General features: G+C 47.6%; 1 protein-coding gene across 1 annotated transcript in view; it reads left to right on the top strand.

The window, feature by feature from the left end:
- The window catches only part of tgfbi (transforming growth factor, beta-induced), a 73938-nt gene that overhangs the window by 25870 nt on the left and 26850 nt on the right, over positions 1 to 21218 (top strand). Inside the window, exons 3-7 of the mRNA XM_038795827.1 lie at positions 6692 to 6756; positions 12743 to 12900; positions 14323 to 14487; positions 14616 to 14762; positions 17493 to 17634. Of these exons, the coding sequence (XP_038651755.1) occupies positions 6692 to 6756; positions 12743 to 12900; positions 14323 to 14487; positions 14616 to 14762; positions 17493 to 17634 (677 nt within the window). The remainder of the gene's footprint in view (positions 1 to 6691; positions 6757 to 12742; positions 12901 to 14322; positions 14488 to 14615; positions 14763 to 17492; positions 17635 to 21218) is intronic.

Here is a 21218-nt window from a genome sequence, read left to right as displayed (position 1 = left end):
CAGCGCGGGCCTAGCCTCTCAATGTGAGGGCTTGGCCCCTAAAGGTGCGGAGAATTCCACACCTTTGGGGCGGCCCGACGCCGGAATGGTTCACACCACTCCATCCTGCCGGGACCCCCCCGCCCCGCCGGGTAGGGGAGAATCCCGGCCCTGGAAACTGTGCCACTAAATTAATCATAATAAATGAATACATCCCTGTTTCGTTTTACTAAGCATGAGTGGCCTGTCAGAAATGAAATAGAACTTTAACACCGCTTTGTCCAAATGCATTTATTTATGTGTCTGGCTAGAGTGGAGAATAGGAAATGTTCAAATGATATGAATAACTCAACTAAATAATGTTTCCAACTGCAATTATTCACTAAACAGAAACATTCCAATAAAGTCAATCTTTATTAGATCAGCACAAAGGGAGAGGTAATCCCTCCTTTTGAAGGATTACTTGGAACACATTTCCAGAGCAAATTGAAAGATTGCAGTAGTTTGTGAAAACAATGAATATGCATCAAGATTGAAGGGAATGGCTCAGGGTGCACATTCCTGTAGATAACAAAAACATAATCAAGTAATCAGTGTATGTGAATCAGCCTTCTCCATATTCTTTACAAAAAGAAGGGTTTTATTAGGGGGGGAGGGGAGTGGCCTATTTCTCAATTGTATGATCATTGGCCACCTCTTATGTTCACAGACTCTGTACTTAAATGGCAGTAGCAGGACTGAGATCCTGGAAACTTTGCCTCACACCTTTCTCAACTAATCCCCACATCCATGTGCAAAGTGACAGAAAGCCCTGGGAAGTGGCAATAAAGGCCATGAGGGGCCCCAGCGGGAGGAGAATGTTTGCAGCGCTCTCCCCTAAAGAAGCCAAATGGGATTGACAACAGGAACACACGGTACAACTAGTTTATTACGGAATACACAGAATCACAAAAACTACGACTCCTGTCCCCGAAGGTCCACCTCCCAGACTTGCACCCAGGTCAGGGTTTTTAAACAGAGTAGTGTCCCATTGTTAAGAGGAAACCACACCCCAATTACAGGGGGAGTTCATACTCAACTGTGTAAGTGGGAAATCGAATGGAGCATGTGCCTTGGCCCCAGGGGTGGTTATAACACCTCTCTTCCCACCCGCCCCCCTCTCCCCCTCAAGACCAGAGAAAGGTCCATGTATTCAGGCTGAGGCCCTCTTGTTCATTTGGGGAGTGGACGGCAGTCTGGCATTGGCAGGGTGGGTCCGGGAGGCGTGTAACGTTTTCGGGCAGAGTGTAGAGGCGGGGGCGGTGTGGCCGGCAATGGTGCTAGTGTCACAGATGACTATTCCGATGATGCCACTTTCCAAAATGGTGCTTCGTAAATGTGTTCCTCCTTCCTCGACCGTGATTTCCCACCTACAGTTGTGGACAGGGCCCTCAACAGTGTGCGGTCCATCTCCCGCACCACTATCCTTGCACCCTCCACTCCCTCCCAGAACAAGGATAGAGTACCCCTCGTTCTATCTACTGGCATCTTCATGGTTACGGTTTTCACTTTGCAAGTGGGCATCTATCATCACGAGGAAAGTCTCCCCCTGAAATGACCAGACGAAGACGCAGGACCACGATTTTCCCAGCCATTCCCAATGGTTTCTTGGTGCAGCTGGTGGGGCCTTCTGATTCTCCTGGCATGGGCCACAGCGCTGGGCCATCGTCTCGATGTCCGAGTCACTCCCAGATATAGCATCTTCATCTTGGATACTCCCGGTTGTCCATTGTGGAGGTCCTGGAACAAGACCGCCGGACTGCATTCCGGGACGACCACCCGTGTCCCCCACAATCAGATGCCATCCTCCATGCTCCGCTCCAGGAGCTTTGACGTATATACTCGCAGATCGTTGGGCAAAGCTCTGTGTTGGCCCCCATACTGGACCATGTGTCGGCCCCGAGAAGTTGTGGGTCTTCCTCGGTCCATTCTTTCATGCGAGCACCATGACCAGCAAGGAATCCATAAGAGGAGAGTCGCTACTATTTCTGTGGCCTAGGCGGGAGCTGGCAGTCTTGTGGAGAGGGATAGATGGTTCGCTGTGTCGGCCTGTGGAATTCGCGAGCCTGGGTGGTGTTTCAGCATGTGAGATCCGTGTGCCTGGGGGTGTTCCAGCGTGTGGGATTCACGTGCCTGGGCAGTGTTCCAGCGTGTACTCATATGCTGATAGGCATAATGCCCATCAGTGGACCCTGGTAGATGTGATCGGGGGAAATTACTTGATCCTCCTTGAATAGCCCAAGTAAAGGTTTGTGGTCAGTACAGACCGTAAATACTTGGCCTTGGACATACTGGTGGAACTTCCTCACATCAAATACAATAGCCAAGCCCTCAATTTGGGCATAGTTCCGCTTGGCGTTGGCCCGTGTGCGAGATGCGAAAACTATCGGTTGCCCTGACCCATCAGGCAACTGGTGTGCGAGAATGGCTCCTACACCTGAGGGGTAAATGTTGCAAGCCAGGAGTAGTGGTTTCTCTGGGTTGAAGTGCGTCAACAACTTCTCTGATGACAAATGCCTTTTTGCCTCCATTGCCTTCCGATGTGGGGGTGGGTTCCATTCTAATTGGTGTCCTTTTTTTAACAATTGGTAGCGTGGACTAAGCAGTTTGGACAAGTTGAGGATGAATTTCCCGTAGTAGTCGATAAGTCTTAAAAAAAGGAGTGGAGTTCGGTCAGGCCTTTAGGGATGGGAGCCTTCCGGATGGCCCTCAGCCTAAGGCTATGTCCTGATGCCGGGATGGGAACAGTGGCACTTTACGACTAAAAATTCGGTGCAAAACGGCCACTGATCCTCTGTTTGGTGGGGGCTTGTAGGCAGGCAGTGTAGAGCACCCGGCTCTAGCTGCCGATACGGCCCGTAAAATTGCCGGGTCCGTGGCCGCACAAGCACACGGCGGCAAAATAGTGCCCCCCTTTGACCGGCTCGCGACCCCCAGACCAACACCCAACAGTGCTACCAGCCCCTGCCAAAGTCCCCCCTGCCCACGGATCGGCCCTCCCCCGATTGTGGAGGCGCTGGACCGAGTCCGCACCCTCCACGCCAAGTTCCCGACAAAGAACGCACACGCGACCGAAGCACACGCGACCAACGCCATCGGGAATTCGGCTGGTCGGGGGTGGAGCATCGGGCGGAGGGCCTCTGGAACGTCCTAGAGTACGCCGTTTTGGAGGGGGCGGATCATCGTGAAAGCGGCGTCTGCCCTGATTTTGTCGGAAACGTTGATTCTCTGGCCGAACGCGAATTTTGGTGTCAGCGACCGGAGAATCCCGTCCCTGTCTTCCACTGGTTAAAGCCCCCTCATGTCTACCTGGTACCCTAAATAGGTGACTTTGGGGCATCGAAAACATACTTTTCCCTGTGGAGGCGGACGCTGGCATGTTCAAAATGCTAGAAGACTTTGGCCAGATTCTTCAAGTGTCCATTTTCCAAGACTCCGGTGATGAGTATACGGACACACTGGGTAGACCCCGAAGGATGTTTTCCATCATGCGTTGGAAAATAGCACAGGCCGATAAAATCCTGAAAGGTAGTCGGGTGTATTCGTACAGCCCTCTGTGGATATTTACTGTCATGAACTTCCGAGAGTCCGGAATGAAGACCAGCTGCAGGTACATGTGACTCATGTCGAGTTTCATGAATGTTGTTCCACTGCTCAGGTCCTCAATGCGAATGGCTTGGAGTTTGGTCTGTCCCGTTGTGTTTGGCTCTAGATGAGCACATAGGTGGGTCCCTCGAACGCTGCCAGCAGGATAACGGTCTGATGTTCATCTCCAACCATTCCGTTTGACTAAAAAAAAATTGCACCCGCTCTATGTAATGGGTCCAGTCATCTGCACCCGTGTCTCATTGGTTGCATTTCCCAAATGCGCAGCATCTCACCATTCGGAGTGGAGGCCTCCGAACAAAGCGGGTCAGCAGTATAAAGCACAGCGGCTGTGGCTGCTCCATTTCACGCTACGCTGCTCGGCTGCTAGCCCCCAGCCAAATGGAGGATAGGTGGCCGTTTTACGCCGAATTTGTCGGCGTGGAGACATAGCCTCAGAATCGGGGAATCCAGCACCTTAGCTCCCAAGGGGGTCGAAACATTCCCCACCTCCAATTTGGATCCAGCACTAAAGCCTTCAATTTTACCGCTGATGTTATTTTAGGCAATTGTCAGACACACTGTGCGAAAACAAAACACCAGTTGAAATTTAAACTAATCCAAATGTTCACAAAGTCCCAGTTCTGGACAAAACTATCCATCAGGTCCAAGCCCATGGGGCAGCATGGTAGCATGGTGGTTAGCATAAATGCTTCACAGCTCCAGGTTCCCAGGTTCGATTCCCGGCTGGGTCACTGTCTGTGTGGAGTCTGCACGTCCTCCCCGTGTGTGCGTGGGTTTCCTCCGGGTGCTCCGGTTTCCTCCCACAGTCCAAAGATGTGCGGGTTAGGTGGATTGGCCATGCTAAATTGCCCGTAGTGTCCTAAAAAGTAAGGTTAAGGGGGGGTTGTTGGGTTACGGGTATAGGGTGGATACATGGGTTTGAGTAGGGTGATCATTGCTCGGCACAACATCGAGGGCCGAAGGGCCTGTTCTGTGCTGTACTGTTCTATGTTCTAAGTAAAAATTAGGTTAAGACATTAAAAATCATAAAAGCTAATTTATTGGATCAATTTTAATTGTTATTGTTAAATATCTAATTGCTGTGCATTTTACTCCGTATAAAGCCTTAGTTAGAAAAATTGAAATTCGATTTACTGTGAAGAGATAGGGATGAAGAAAAACATTTCAAAATGCACATTCATTAATTTGTGCGAACCTGGTGGCCAGACTGTGCAATCTTAAGGTGATATACTCTGAAAGTCCTAACACAGTGCAACCTACAAAAGCAACAGGTACTGTAACTTGTAATAGGTCTTCAGTAAAATGCATGCCCTGTGTACCAAATTTATTACATGATAGATGTGACTTTCCAACTTCAGTGTGGTCACTTGATAATCCCATCTTTTTGCATTGCCTACCATGTAAGCCCTCGGAACGTATTTCTAGTTGTTTGAGATATTAATGCACATTAGCACAATTGATTATAAACAACTTGTTTCCTGTTTATCACATCCTCCTATGCTCTATTTTTTATTTATTTGAAACGTTAGTGAAAGATTTATGCAAACTGCATCAACCTTACTTCATGCTTGATGGAGAATTCAGAATTGCTTTTGTCTTGTAAATGTACGGGAAGTATTAAATTAGGTTTCCAACAGCTATATTCCAAAGGCATAAATTAAGCAGTTGTACTTGTCATGCAAAGGTACATAATGGTCAAGGAGTAAGTATTGCCAGTGAGAGTATCGATACATTATCAGTGTCAAGTATAGTCACTAGGAAATGCTGCCAGAGAAAGGGAGTGACAGCATGAGTACTGACAGTCTAAAATACTGCTGGTTAAGAAGTAATTTATCACATTGTACAGCTAGTGTACTACACTGCCAGTGCTGCCAATGTGTAAAGCACTATCGGAGTGACATTTGTCATTGTGTGTACACAGCGTGTCCAGTGCTCACAGATATTGTCAACGAATCGTCAAATGAGAATAGTTCCTCACTAACTCCCCTATCCAGTCCTCTCATGACTTTGAACACATCTATCAATCTTCTCTTTTCTATAGAGTACAACCGTGCATGTCCAATGTATCCACTTTACTCAAGTCCCTTATCCCAGGAACTATTCTTGTAAATCTTTGCAGCACCTCTCTAAAGCCTTCGCAAAGTGCTGCCCAGGAATGGATACAATACTCTAGAAGAGGCTGAACCAATGTTCACCATAACTCCCTTGCTTTTATAAAGCCCAGGGTCACCTGTGCCTTTTTAACCACTTTTTCAACCTGCCCTCAGACCTTCAACAATTTTTGCGCCTAAAACCCCAAATCCCTTTGTCCTGTAGCCCCTTTGGAATTGTTTCCTTTGCTTTGTGTTACCTTTCCTAATTCTTCCCACCAAAATGCATCATTTCACCCCTCTCTCCATTAAAAATTTCATCTGTCACATGCCCGTTGATTTTAGATGTCCCATTGAAGTCTATCACGAGCCTGCTCACGGTTCACAATATTCCCCAGTTTTGAGTTATCTGCAAATTTTGAACTCCACTGTATTCCTCCTCCAGTCTGTCATCACTCCTCTAATTTACTGTCACTCAGTCAATGGTCCCACTCCCTTTTATGCCATGGGCTTTATCTTTGCTGAAAAGCCTGTTATGTGGCACTTTAATGTCGAGTTGAGAGTACAAGCAACTGAGCTAAACTAGACCGAGGCCTAAGGCACAGATTGTGCTTCCATTGTTTTCAACTAGTGGCTGCCTCAAACTTGAATGGACCTGATTTCATAAAGGATCACTAACACATTGCGTCTTAGCCTGTGATTCCATTGCACATTGAAATATTTTATTGTACTCCATACAACTCAGAGATACCCATCGTAAGTAGTTGATAACTAAGATACTCTGTTAACAAAATGATCCCTCCTTACAGCAGTAGTGGAAGACATTTGTTTCTACTGTAGCAATTCTAATTCGTACCTAAACTTTAGTCCTGATCAAACCTTGTTCAGGCACACCGTAGCGCATGAAAGCTTTTATTTTAGCTGGAAAAAATATCATCTGTCCATAATTGGATGCTATTTAACTTGTTTTACAGTGTTATACGATATGAATGCTGCCCGGGATACTCGAGGGTGCAAGGAGAAAAAGGCTGCCCCATTGGTAAGATATTAGCAATAATTGATATACCATTATTATATCACGGAATTCATGATTTAATGATTGATTTTAGATGACCAGAGTTTGATACAGACTAAGCGAGTGCTCTTTTAGAATGCTGAGCCCCAAAACTGAAACATTTTGAGTGGAATTTCATGCTCGCACCAACGCTTCCATCAGCTGAAGAGCTGGTGGTGAGACCCACCATGGCAATTTCTAGGAGCCGATCGGCGGGATTATGTTACAATTATGCAGCCTGCTGGCTGCAGCAGGGTTCCCAACTCTACCAGGTCAATTTCCCACCAGACATTTCATTGCAGGCTGGATGTCCGGCCTCTGAGAGCTGCTGGCCAGAAGCAGGCAGCTCTCAAATACTGGAAGCGATGGCCACTAGCAGCTGCAGGAAGCCCGAGGATCATTGTCAGACGCCTGGACAAACAAGCCAGGCAGGGGGATCCTAACAGGGCAAAGGGAAGGGGTGGGTCATTTTGAAGGGTCGAAGGGTGTCTTCCCAGGGGTTACCTCTCCTGCCAATGGTAGCTCCTCCCATTGAGCACAAGATTTCCTTGAAACTTAAGTGAAATTTTATAGCAGAACTATAGGGCGATATTTACCGACCACCCTGCCGGGTGTTTTTCAGTGGCAGAGGTGGCTCCCCCAGTGGGATCTACTGACCCCGACGTCATCAACGAGATTTCCCAGAAACCCGTCCATCGGCGTGGGACCGGAATTTCTCGCTGCCGTGTACAGACGGTAAATTCCGCCCATAGGTTTAATTTTAATTTTCATCCAATTGATTAACTCCTTGTTTTTCCTACCTTTGTTATCAAGTAATTCATCCAATGTTGATTGTCCCTGTAAAGACCATACAGCAGATTAAGGGTCACCTGGCCTAGGGGATCAATTGGAACTCAAAGTGGGGAATCACCCCAGTCATCCTATGCTTAAAGGGATTTTGTGTTATTGAGGTCATTGTAGTTTAAGATATACTTTGTAATCCATGTTGATCTTTAAATCTGTGTGCATGAAAATGAAATGAAAATCGCTTATTGTCACAAGTAGGCTTCATTACTGTGAAAAGCCCCTAGTCGCCACATTCCGGCGCCTGTTCGGGGAGGCTAGTACGGGAATTGAACCGTGCTGCTGGCCTGACTTGGTCTGCTTTAAAAGCCAGCTCTATAGCCCTGTGCTAAACCAGCCCCCATTTGGTAAGCTGAGGAAGGGGGGAGGGGGTGGGGAGTAAAGGTGTATTGTATAATAATCTAACATTTCATGTTTGATAAAATGTTTTTTTTGTTGTTAAAACTAATTTACGGTCCTGTGATTCTATTCCTCCCATGTTGTATTTAAAAAACGTTACCGCTTTTTTGAGCCAGTGTTCCATTCTGGGATCTTACCATCCACTTACAACATGAACTGGGATCGTCATGGTGCGCCATGTAGGCATACTGTGGGTTGGCGTGAAGGAGCTGGACCCTCTCGACCAGGGGGTCGGACTTATGCCTATGCACATGTTTTCCGAGGAGTACAGTACAGGCGTGCTGGTGCATGTGCCACAGGACAGGGCATCTGGGGGCTCATTGAGCTTCCCAGGACGATACACGATATCGTAATTATAGGTGGAGTGTTTGATCCTCCACCTCAAGATTTTATCATTCTTGATCTTGCCTCGCTGTGTATTGTCGAACATGAAGACTAGCGACCGTTGGTCGGTGACGAGGGTGAACCTCCTACCAGCGAGGTAGTGCCTCCAATGCCACACAGCTTCCACAATGGTTTGAGCTTCTTTTTCGACTGGGGAGTGTCGTTATCTCGGAGGCGTTGAGGGTATGGGAAAAAAAGGCTACCTGGTGCCTGGTTAAGGGTAGCGGCGAGGGTGACGCGTCGCTTTCCACCTGGAAGGGGATGGACTCGTCCACCGTGCGCATCGCGGCTGTGGCAATTTCTGCCTTGATGCGGCTGAAGACCTGGTGGGCCTCAGCCGCCAGAGGGAAGATGGCAGCTTTGATCAGTGGGCGGGATTTGTCCACACAGTTGGGGATCCACTAGGCATAATATGAAAAGAACCCGAGGCACCTTTTCAGGGCCTTGAGGCAGTGGGGAAGGGGGAGTTGCAGGAGGGAGCGCCTGCGGTCAGGGTCAGACCCTAGGACTCCGTTATCGACGACATGCCCGAGGCTGGCCAGTCGGGTTGTGCAGAAAACGCAGTTCTCCTTGTTATAAGTGAGGTCGAGGGCTTGGGCGGTTTGGAGAAACTTCTGAAGGTTGGCGTCGTGATCCTGCTGATCATGGCCGCAGATGGTGACATTGTCCAAGTACGGGAATGTGGCCCGCAGCTCGTACATGTCCACCATTCGGTCCATCGTTCTTTGGAAGACCGAGATCCCGTTTGTGATGCCGAAGGGGACCCTGAGGAACTGGAAGAGGCGGCCGTCTGCCTCAAAGGCTGTGTAGTGGCGATCCTCTGGGCGGATTAGGAGGTGACTTCAGATCTACCGTGGAGAACACCCGGTGGTGTGCAATCTGATTCACCATATCCGCTATCCGGGGAAGGGGAGTGTGCATCGTGATGCGTGTACCGGTTTATGGTTTGGCTGTGGTCTACAACCATCCAGTTCTTCTCCCCAGTCCTGATGACCACTAGCTGTGCTCTCCAGGGGTTTACAGTCGGCGGTGAGGTTTGTGAAAAGCGGGGGAGGGTCGACCTTTAGGATTGCGAGGCTACATACGGTGAGAGGGAGTAGGGGCCCCCCGAACTTCAGGGTCAGGCTCCTGAGGTTGCACTGGAAGTCCAGTCCCAACAGGAGAGGAGCGCAGAGATCGGGGAGGACATAGAGTTTAAAATTGGTGTACCCGGCGCCCTGTATCGCGAGGTTCGCGACACAATACCCCCAGATCTGCACTGAATGTGATCCGGAAGCGAGGGAGATTGTTTGGAAATCGGGGGAATTTCTGAGAGAACAGCGCTTTACCGTGTTTGGATGTATGAAGCTCTACGTGCTCCCAGAGTCAAACAGGCAGGGCGTTTTGTGCCCATTGACCCGGACGGTCATCATCGAGTTCCTGAGGTCCTTGGGGCGTGACTGGTCGAGAGTGACCGCGCCAAGTTGCGGGCAGCCGGCGTCGTATGAGGTGGTGGGGTGGTCCCAAGATGGTTGCCCCCGTCAGTCGCACGTGTCGGGTGGCGTTGAAGATGGCGGCCCCCATGAGTCGCACATGGCGGGCCGTGTGGGAGATGGTGGCCCTCGTGAGTCGCACGTGTTGGGTAGAGTCAAAGATGGCTGCTCGCACGGACAACATGAGGCAGATGACGTGTCCGGAGGGGTCGGAGCCGGCAGGAACACAGCCACGCTGCGGGGTCTGCAGCCCTGTGAGTCTGAAAGTCTGGCCTGTGATTTAGAGGTCTTGGACCTGGCCAGGCAAATTTTGGCAAAGTGTCCTTTCTGGCCGCAGTCGCTACAGGTCGTGTTCCAAGCTGGGCAATGTTGCCTGGGGTGCTGGCCGCAGAAATAGCAGGGCAGCCCCCCGGGTTGGGCAGGCAGCCGTGTGGCACAGGCCTGGGGCACCTTCTGGTTGGGTGTCCACGAGGGGGTCGCATGGTCGGAGGGGTAAGCATTGTGGCTCTGGATCGCTACTTCTAGGGAGGTGGATAGTTTTACCGTCTCTTCTAGGTCGAGGGCGCCCTTCTCGGGCAGGCGCTGTCTGATGTAGTTGGACCGGACTCCAACCACATAGGCGTCCCGGACGGCGAGTTCCATGTGTTGTGAGGCCGTGACGGCCTTGTAGTTGCAGCTTCGCGCGAGTACTTTCAGGTCACGTAGGTACTTCTCCAGCGATTTCCCCGGGGCGTTGGCGGCGAGTGGTGAGGAGATGCCACACGAACACTTCGTTCACCGGCCTCACGTATTGCCTTTTCAGGATCGTGACCGCATCTGCGTACGTGGTCGCTTCCTCGATCTGCGCGGAGATTCTGTGGCTCACCCGAGCGTGGAGGAGGCTCAGTTTCTGTTCTTCGGTGACGGAGGGCGAGGAGGAGGTGGCGAGGTAGGCCTCAAAACAGCGGAGCCAGTACGAAAAAATCCCTTTGGCTTCAGCGGTCTGTGAGTCGAGTTCCAGTCGATCAGGTTTGAGGGCTGCCTCCATCACGATGTTGTAGCTGATTAAATTGATGTGACCATCAATTCACACGAGATGGAGAGTTGAAGTGAACAGTGGCTTTAAACAGCTAGAACTGTGCCTACCTGCGACTGCTCTGCACTGGGAGCCGCCTGCAGGGAAGCAGATCTATATACCTTCCCCGAGGGGGCGGAGCCAGGGGCGCAGCCCACAACGGCACCAACATGATCCAATGCGATGTAATGTGATACAATGGTCCCTAGGTGGAGTCCACAAGGGTAACAACATAGTACAATGCAATACAGTGGTGAATGGTTGCCGTAATACATTCACCACAGGTCCCATGGCTCCTCCCGGTTACAGGCCGTCCCTCGCAGGTCCAGCTTGCTCCTCCTGGGTATAGGATGTCCCTCACAGGTTGTAGGCGGCAGGGAAGCACAGTGGTTAGCACTGTCACTTCACAGTTCCAGGGTCCCAGGTTCGGTTCCCGGCTTGGGTGACTGCCTGTGCGGACTTTGCATGTTCTCCCCGTGTCTGCATGGGTTTCCTTCGGGTGCTCCGGTTTTCTCCCTTAATCCAAAGGCGTGCAGGTTAGATGGATTGGCCATGCTAAATTGCCCTTAGTGACCAAAGGGGTTGGGAGGGGCTGCTGGTTTTCTGGTATGGGGTGGAGCTGCGGGCTTAAGTGGGGTGCTCTTTCCAAGGGCCGGTGCAGACTCGATGGGCCGAATGGCCTCCTTCTGCACTGTAAACTCTATGTAATAATCTATGTATGTCTCGCTGCTCCTCCGGGGCACAGGCTGACCCTCACAGGTCCCTCTGCTCCTCACGGCACAGAATGTCCCTCGCACGTCCGGCTTGCTCCTCTTGGGTACAGGCTGACTCCCACAGGTCCAGCTGCTCTCTGCTCCCGATGGAATCAGAATGCATCTTATATTTCTCTCGTGCTCTTTGCCTTTGTCTTTTGTTGATCGAGTTGGAGGGGAATGTCGCTCCATCCTCACAGGGAGGGCAGAGGAATTTTTAGACCAATACTTGCCAATCTGTATTTGCCTCTGAATGTAAGAATATATAATGTAAGAAATATGAGCCTGAAAAGACCACCTGGTCCCTCAGGTCTGCTCTGCCATTCAGTATGATCATGACTGATCTTCAGTCTCGATTCTACTTTTTTGCCCACTCCTCATATCCTTTGATTTCCTGAGAAACCAAAAATCTGTCTCAAACTTGAATATACTCAATGATGGAACATCGGCTACCCTCCGAACACTACAGACCTTTAAATTTCAAAGAGTGGCACGGTGGTACAATGGTTAGCACTGCTGTCTCACAGCACCAAGGACCTGGGTTCGATTTCGCCCTTGGGTAACTGTCTATGTAGAGTTTGCACGTTCTCCCCATGTCTGCATGGGTTTCTTCGGGGTGCTCCGGTTTCCTCCCACAGTCCAACTATGTGCACGTTAGGTGGGTTTCCCATGCAAAATTGTCTCTTAGTGTCCAAAGGTTAGGTGGGGTTATGGGGATAGGTGTGGGCCTGGGTAGGGTGTTATTTCAGAGGGCCAGTGCAAGCTCGTTGGGCTGAATGGCCTCCTTTTGCACTGTAGGAATTCAATGGGAAACAAGGAGACAACACACAAGGGCCATGCATGTCAGATTGTGGGTCATGCCAGAGAAAAGCACACACAATTCTGTCCTTTGACATCTGATACATTTGATATTCAGACAAACTATAACAAACTTAATTTCCATTGCATCTTCACAACTCTCTTACCATCACTTTGTTCACACAACTGATCACACTATTGTACGTTTTAGCACATTCTGACATTAGATGTATTGAAATGTTACTTTTGTCCTTTCTCCACTTTTACAGCTTTACCAATTGACAACATCTACAACACCCTGGGAAATGTTGGATCCAGCACCACTCAGCTGTATTCTGACCGTGCCAAACTCAGACCCGAGATCGAAGGACCTGGAACCTTCACAATTTTTGCTCCCAGTAATGAAGCCTGGGCTGCTCTGCCTCAAGTAATCAATGTCAACTTTACTTTTCACTTCGCTTTGAAGTGTATGAAACCCTGATTGACATGGTCGCATTGTCAGTTTGATCACCTGTATGTCATTTATAGACGAGTTCGTAAAATTAAGAGCCCACCTTTTTCACACGCAGAATAGGTTGAATAAAAATATGGATCTATACAATAGCTTTCACAACCTCAGGATGTCCCAATACACATTGCGACCAATGAAGTACTCTTGAAGAGTAGTGCCTGTTGCAATGTTGGAAATGCAGTAGTCAATTTGTGCACAGCAAAGTCCCACAAACAGCAGTGAAATAATAATAATCTTTATTATTGTCACAAGTAGGTTTACATTAACACTGCAGTGAAGTTACTGTGAAAATCCCCTTGTCGCCACACTCCGGCACCTGTTGGGGTACTGAGGGAGAATTCAGAATGTCCAATTCACCTAACAAGCACGTCTTTTGGGACTTGTGGTAGGAAACCAGAGCACCCGGAGAAACCCCATGCAGACACTGGGAGAATGTGCAGACTCCACACACGACAGGGACCCAAGCCAGGAATTGAACTCGGGTCCCTGGTGCTGTGAAGCAACAGTGCTAACCATTGTGCCACTCATAGCCAAGTTCTAACCAGGCCTGAGTCTGCTTAGCTTCCGAGATCAGATGAGATCGGGCGTTTTCAGACTGGTATGGCTGTAAAATGAGTGGATAATCTATTCTACTTTCACTTGAGAGGGCAGATAGGACCTTGATTTAACATCTGACTTGGAAGATGTCATCTCAGATCAAAAGCCAATCCTCCCTCAGCACTACACTAAAGTACCAGTCTACAGATTATGGCCACAATTCTATCGCCCTGTTGCACCTATCGCACATCCCACTGTTCCCAGAGAATAGTGGAAGAGCCTTTAACGGGTTTGGCACAGGGCATCGAATGGAACGTGATGCCCCCGGCCCGCAGGATCTGGCGCAACCTGGTTCATGGCCTTAAATTGTTTATCTGGGGAAGAAAATAATCCTTTGATAGATTGAATGATGGGTGGGATGGTGGCACAGGGTTAGCACTGCTGCCTCACAGCGTCAAGTACCGAGATTCGATTCCAGCCTTGGGTAACTGCCCGTGTGGAGTTTGCACTTTCTCACTATTTCTGCGTGGGTTTCATCGGGGTGTTCCTATTTCCTCCCACAGTCCAAAGATGTGCAGATTAGGTGGATTGGCCATGCTAAATTGCCCTTAGTGTCCGAAAAAGATTCGATGGGGTACTGGATTACAGGGATGGGGTGGGGGAGTGGGCCCAGGTAAGGTGCTCTTCCAGAGGTTCAATGCAGACTTGATTATGGTCACAATTCTAATGGGCCAAATGGCCTACTTCTGCACTGTTCTGTGTTTTGCAGTTTGATCTAATTGCCTTTTTCCTTAAATGCAGGAAATTATTGATGCTCTCGTAAGCAACGTCAACATTGAATTGCTCAATGCCCTACATTACCACATGGTTGACAGACGCATTCTCGCAGATGAACTGCGGCATGGTGCGACATTGCCCTCAATGTACCAAGATTTAAATATATACATACATCACTATTCCAATGGCGTAAGAAAAATGTATTCTTTGTTACTATTCTGCCAACATATTGTACCTTTTTGTTCTTTTTCTTTTTCTTCACCATTCTAAATGTTTTCAAAAACCAGTTCAAATATTGCCTGTTTATATCCATACAGATTGTGACCGTCAACTGCGCTCGAATCATGATGGCTGACCATCTTGCAACCAATGGTGTTGTGCATGTCATTGACAAAGTCATCACAGCTTTTACAAATACCATTCAGGACACTCTTGATGTTGATGATAACTTTCAACAGCTTAGAGTACGTATAAAAAGATTGACACTTGAGTTAAAATAGCATTTTATGGATGCTGCACAAAGTGTTTATTTACTGATATTGTAGTTTCTAAGATTCTATATCTAATACTTCCTAATCTGTGTGTTCAGCTCCACAGCCATTTTTTATGCTTCCTTTATCCATCAAAGAAAAAGTGTCATTAATTATGGAGCCAATACAATGTTCCTGTGTTTTTCACCCAGGGAAAAATTATTACAGGCAATCAGCGTAGGGAAGAGAGGCAATGCCACAAGACAATAACCTTCAGAACACTTTATCTTGACCTGAGAATTCCAAGAATTCACTGTCTACTTCTCGCTGTAAATGAAGGTTATGGCAGGCAAATGAGGTAGAATAGGGATTTCCCACCACCATTTCCCTAAAGTTTTGCAGATTGAAATACAAAGGTGCCCAAAGAGCCCTAGTGCTTGGCGTCCCCACATCAGTATGCCTGAAGTCAACAGGCAGCGACCTGAAAAGGCCCAAAAAAGTAATGCAGCCTTTCTTTTTTTCAGGAACCCACTGATTGTCTCAGACTACAGGACATCTCATTATTTTTAGGACAACTGTTGGAAGCTACTTCCAATACTGCCGGTCACTTTTACCGGAAACAGTTGTTGGTTTTCCCACCCTCAGTTCCAGATAAATGTGTCTGCTGGGAGCATGCCTGATCCTGAGACAACTCAAAGTCATGCAGACTGGATTCTATAAATTTGATGAGGTCAGGTGAGGCACAAAGGAATTGCCTTACTAATCCCCAGAAACACGGTGAATTGAGCAGGGAATAAACCCATTAATGTCACCACGATTGTTGATATTGAAAGCCATTTATGTTAGAAATAGCTTAAAAGGCAGTCTAGGTTTCCAAATTTACAGAAATTCTTTGTATTTGAAATTTAATGCATTGATTTCCATCTCATACTAGTATAATTGAAATGATTCTAAAGGAATATTTTCTCTATTTTCTTTTACAGTTTTATTGTGCGCTAATACTTTGTCTAATTTGGGTCTGCTCATCTCAGCTGGCTAGATGGCTCAGGAGCGGTTTAGAAAAATGCCAGTGTGGGTTCAATTCCCAGTCTGGCTGAGGGAGACTTGAGCAGCTGCACCCTGACCCTGCCCTTTCGAGTGGAAGGCTGTGGCAAACCACCATTGACTGTAAACAGTCCAGGGTGAAGCAATAGATAATGAGCCAAGGACTATGAGCAGAGCGCACAAAATATTTTCACTTTGTTTTATTAATTCAAAGGATGTGGGCTAGGCCAAAATTTATTGTCCATCCCTAGTTGCCCTTGAGGAAGTGGTGGTGAGCTGCCTTCTTGAACTGCAGCAATCCATGAGGTGTAGGTCCACCCACAGTGCTGTTAGGGAGGGGATTCCAGGATTTTGACCCAGTAACAGTGAAGGAAAGGCAATATATTTCCAAGTCAGTATGGTGAGTGGCTTAGAGGCCAACTTCCACATGATGGGGTTCCCAGGTATCTGTTGTCCTTGTCCTTACAGATGGCATTGGTTGTGGGTTTGAAAGGTGCTGCCGAAGGAACCTTGCTGAATTCCTGCAGTGCATCTTGTAGATGGTACACATGGCTGCTGCTGTGTGGAGGTGGTGGAGGGAGTGGATATTGTGGATGAGGTGCCAATCAAGCAGGCTGTTTTGTCCTGATGGCGTCAAGCTCCTTGAGTGTTGCTGGAGTTATACTCACCCAGGCATGGGAAAAATATTAAATCACACTCCTGACCTGTGCCTTGTAGATTGTAGACAGACTTTGGGGAGTCAGGAGGTGAGTTACACGCTGCAGGATTCCCAGCATCTGACCTGCTCCTGTAGCCACAGTATCTATGTGATTAGTCCAGTTCAGTTTCTGGTCAACCCCCAGGATGTTGAATACATTCTCTATCAGATTCAAAGCATTGCAATTGGATGTAGATTAGCATTCATCCTAGGGAATTGTTGTAAAATAAATACCCAGATTCATTTTGGGATTTAAATGGAATTCTTTCTACTGAATTTGTCTGAATTTGTGATATCAGAAATTCTTTCTGCTTTCAAGTCTATTTGCTTCGGTACTATCCTGATTAACCAGAGATTTCCAATGTCAAAATCCACTTTGGAATTGGAGCTGTATTTAAGTTGACACAAGCGGCACCACTGTGTTTTGATGACATTCTTAACGTTCACCCCGTCCATGGACAGGTTAGGATCCTGTGCCAGTTGATGCAAAAAGCAAACTCAATTCCCATCTATTGTTTCCCAAAAAAGAATCCATATAATCAATGAACCAAAAGAAATTATTGTAAGATGTGAAGTGCCATCGCAAAGGTTTGGAAGAAATTGGCATGAAGATTGCAAGTTCATACAACTGTTATCATTCTAATGCATTTTTTTCCATCAATTATTACATATGCTAAGTTTGATTTCAGAAATGTGTTCTGCTGTTAGGAAGCCCCGACTGTCAGATCAATTTATTGGCAAATCCTTAGGCAGTAAAATCGCGGGATATGCTTTTGCAATTTCCTAACACATGTTCCAGTGGCCAATACGTCACAGCATCAAAATGTGTTTATTAAATCAATTATAAGGTGTCCAGTAATTCAGAAGAAATACATCAAGAAGATAACAGTTATTAGATTTTGAAACTGTCATAACTTATTTTGGCAAATATTGAGATTTCAGACGTGAATTTCTTCCCTGTACTCATGCACTATGTGTTGCAGGCTGCAGTGGCTGCTGCTGGTCTCGAGGAAATGCTGAGCCAAGATGGAGAGTACACGCTCTTTGCTCCCACTGATGAAGCATTCAAGAAGATACCACCTGCCACTTTGAACAGAATCTTAGGAGATCCAGAGGCTTTGAAATGTAAGGTAGAACTTAACAATATGATACAGCTGTTAATGCAAGGTTTCTGATATTCTGCTTTCATAATAGTCTCACATATTTATTGGACAAAAAAAAGGCCATTCAGCCTAGCAGGTCCGTGCTAGTGTTTATGCTCCACACAAGCTCCTCCCAACTTTCTTTATCCACCCCATCAGCATAATCCTTTGTTCTTTTCTCCCACCTGTATTTATCTATTTTCCTGTCAAATACATCGAAGTGCTGACTTCAACCACTCCTTGTGGTAGCAAATTGCTCATTCTAACCAATCCTCTAAGCGTAAAAAGTCTCTTTTTTTACTGGATTTATTGGAAATCCCATTGAGAACGGCGGGACCAGAAAACCCCGGGGGCGGGATGCCTCCCCTGTGAAAAACACATGCGGGTTGGTCAGTACATCCCGCCCTATATCCGATGGAATCCTATGTAGTTCCAGTATCCATGAAAGTGGAAACATCGTCGCTGCATGTACTCTATCAAAGCCATTGATAATCTCAGCAATCTTTAATTTAATTTTTTTCTTTTTTTTTATAAATTTAGCGTACCCAATTATTTTTTCCAATTAAGGGGCAATTTAGTGTGGCTAATCCACCTATCCTGCACATCTTTTGGGTTGTGGGGGCAAAACCCACGCAGACACGGGGAGAATGTGCAAACTCCACACGGACAGTGACCCAGGGCTGGGATTCGAACCCGGGTCCTCAGCGCCGTAGGCAACAATGCTAACCACTGTGCCACCGTGGTGCCCGATTTTTAATTTAATTTAATAATCTTTATTGTCACAAGTAGGCTTACATTATCACTGCAACGAAGTTACTGTGAAAAGCCCATAGTTGCCACACTCCGGTGCCTGTCCGGGTACACAGAGGAAGAATTCAGGATGTCCAAATTACTTAACAAGCACGTCTTTCGGGACTTGTGGGAGGAAACCGGAGCACCCGGAGGAAACCCACGCAGATACAGGGAGAACGTGCAGACTCCGCACAGACAGTGATCCACGCGGGAATCCATCCCAGGACCCTGGAGCTGCGAAGCAACAGTGCTAACTACCATACCACCCCATATCAGATTAGCTCATGAACTTCTCCTTTCTTGAAAAAAGAGCCAGAGCATGTTCAATTGCTCCTGACAAGTATAGTCTCTCAGTTACATTGCCAGCATTCTAGTAAATATTTCTTACCTTCTCCAGCGCCTCTTTCAACTTTTAAGCAGACGGAAACACGTACTCTTCATAGTACTCTTAAAAAATTCATATAAGTTTAACATAGTGCCGAGTGGATGATCCATCTCGGTCTCCTACAGAGGTCCCCAGCATCACGGAATCCAGTCTTCAGCCAATTCGATTCACCCCACATGATATCAAGAAATGGCTGAAGGCACTGGATACTGCAAAGGCTATGGGCCCTGACAATATTCTGACAGTAGTACTGATGACTTGTGCCCCAGAACCTGCCACACATCTAGCCAAGCTGTCCCAGTTCAGCTACAACACTGGCCGGGGGCCGGTTCAGCTCATTTGGCAAGACAGCTGGTTTGTGATGTAGCCAGCAGCGTGGGTTCAATTCCCATATCAGCTGAGGTTATTCAGGAAGGCTCGCCTTTTAAACCTTGCGCCTCGCCTGAGGTGTGGTGATCCTCGGGTTAAATGACCACCAGTCAACTCTCCCCCTCAAATGGGAAAGCAGTCTGTGGTCATCTGGGACTATGGTGATTTTTACTATACAACACTGGCAGTACCCAGCAATGTGGAAGCTTGTCCAGGTATGTCCTGCACACAAAAAGCAAGACACATCCAACCTAGCCAATTACTGCCCTATCAGTCTGCTCCCAGCCATCAGTAAAGCGATGGAAGGGGTCATCAAAAGTGCTATCAAGCGGCATTTAGCAATAACCTGCTCATTGACAATCAGTTTGGGTTCCATCAGGGTTACTCAGCTCCCAAGCTCATTGCAGCCTTGGTTCAAATATGGACAATAGATCTGAACTCCAGAGGTGAGATGAGGTGAGAGTGACTGCCTTTGACATCAAGGCAGCATTTGATCATGTATGGCATCAAGGAGCCCTAGCAAAACTGGAATCAGGGGGAAATCTCTCCGCTGGTTGAACTCATATCTAGCATAAAGGAAGATAGGTGTGGTGGTTGGAGGTCAGCCATCTCAGTCATGGGACATCGCTGCAGGAGTTCCTCAGGGTAGTGTCCTAGACCCTACCATCTTCAGCTGCTTAACCAATGACCCTCCTTCCAACATAATTAGTAAGTTTGCAGACAACACAAAAAGGTGGAGTTGAAGACAGTGAAGAGGATTGTCAGCGGATACAGCAGGATATAAACTGGCTGGAGTCTTGGGCGGAGAAATAACAGATGGGGTTTAATCCGGACAAGTGTGAGGTAATGCACTTTGGAAGGTCCAATGCATGTAAGAATTAGACAGGAAATGGTAGAACTCTAGCGAGTACTGACAGGCAGAGATCTGGGCGCGCATGTCCATCGATCACTGAAAGTGGCATGTGGATAAGATGGTCAAGAAGGCCTTTATTGGCTGGGCATTGAATATAAAAATTGGCAAGTCATATTGCAGCTGTACAGGACCTTAGTTAGGCCTTATTTGGAATATTGTGTACAATTCTGGTTGTCACACTACCAGAAGGATGTGAGTGCTTTGGAGAGGGTACAAAAGCAGTTTACTAGCATGTTGCTTGGCATGGAAGGCATTAGCTATGAGGAGAGGTTAGATAAACTTGGTCTGTTCTCACTGGAACAACGGAGGTTGAGAGGCGACCTGATAGAGGCCTACAAGATTGACTGGCATGGGCAGAGTGGATAGTCAGATGCTCTTTCCTAGGTTAGGAGAGTCAAGTACTAGGGGACATAGGTTTAAAGTGCACAGGAAAACGTTTAGAACAGATGTGCGAGGCAAGTTTTTTACACAGAGCGTGATAAATATATGGAGTGCGCAGCCTGGGGAGGTGGCGGGAGCAGGTACAATAGTGGCATTTAAGGGACATTTAAACAAATATATGAATAGGGTAGGAATGGAAGGATACAGACTCTGTCAGTGCAGACGGTTTTAGTTTAGGCAGGTACCACGGTCGGCCCAGGCTTGGAAGGCCTAAGGGCCTGTTCCGGTGCTGTATTGTCCTTTGTTCTTTTTAAAGTCCAATGTGTGGCTGTTCGCTGATGATTGCAAAATATTCTGCACCATTCACGGCTCCTCGGACTAAAGCAGTCGATGTCTGAATGCTGCAAGACCTGGACAATATCCAGCCTTGGGCTCAAAAGTGGCAAGTAACATTCACGCCACACAAGTGTCAGGCAATGACCATCTCCAATAGAGAGAATCAAACCATCTTCCCATGACATTCAATGGCATTACCGTCACTGAATCCCCCACTATCAACATCCTGAGGGTTACCATTGACCAGAAACTGAACTGGACTAGCCACATAAATACTGTGCCGACAAGAGCAGGTCAGAGGCGAAGAATCCTGTGGCAATTAACTCACCTCCTGACTCCCCAAAGCCTGTCCACCACCTACAAGGCACGCGTCAGGAGTGTTATGGGATAC

This window comes from Scyliorhinus canicula, chromosome 4 (assembly GCF_902713615.1).
Source record: "Scyliorhinus canicula chromosome 4, sScyCan1.1, whole genome shotgun sequence".
NCBI lineage: Eukaryota > Metazoa > Chordata > Chondrichthyes > Carcharhiniformes > Scyliorhinidae > Scyliorhinus > Scyliorhinus canicula.
The sequence above is the reverse complement of the archived record's forward strand: the minus strand, read 5'-3'. Positions and strand labels throughout refer to the sequence as shown.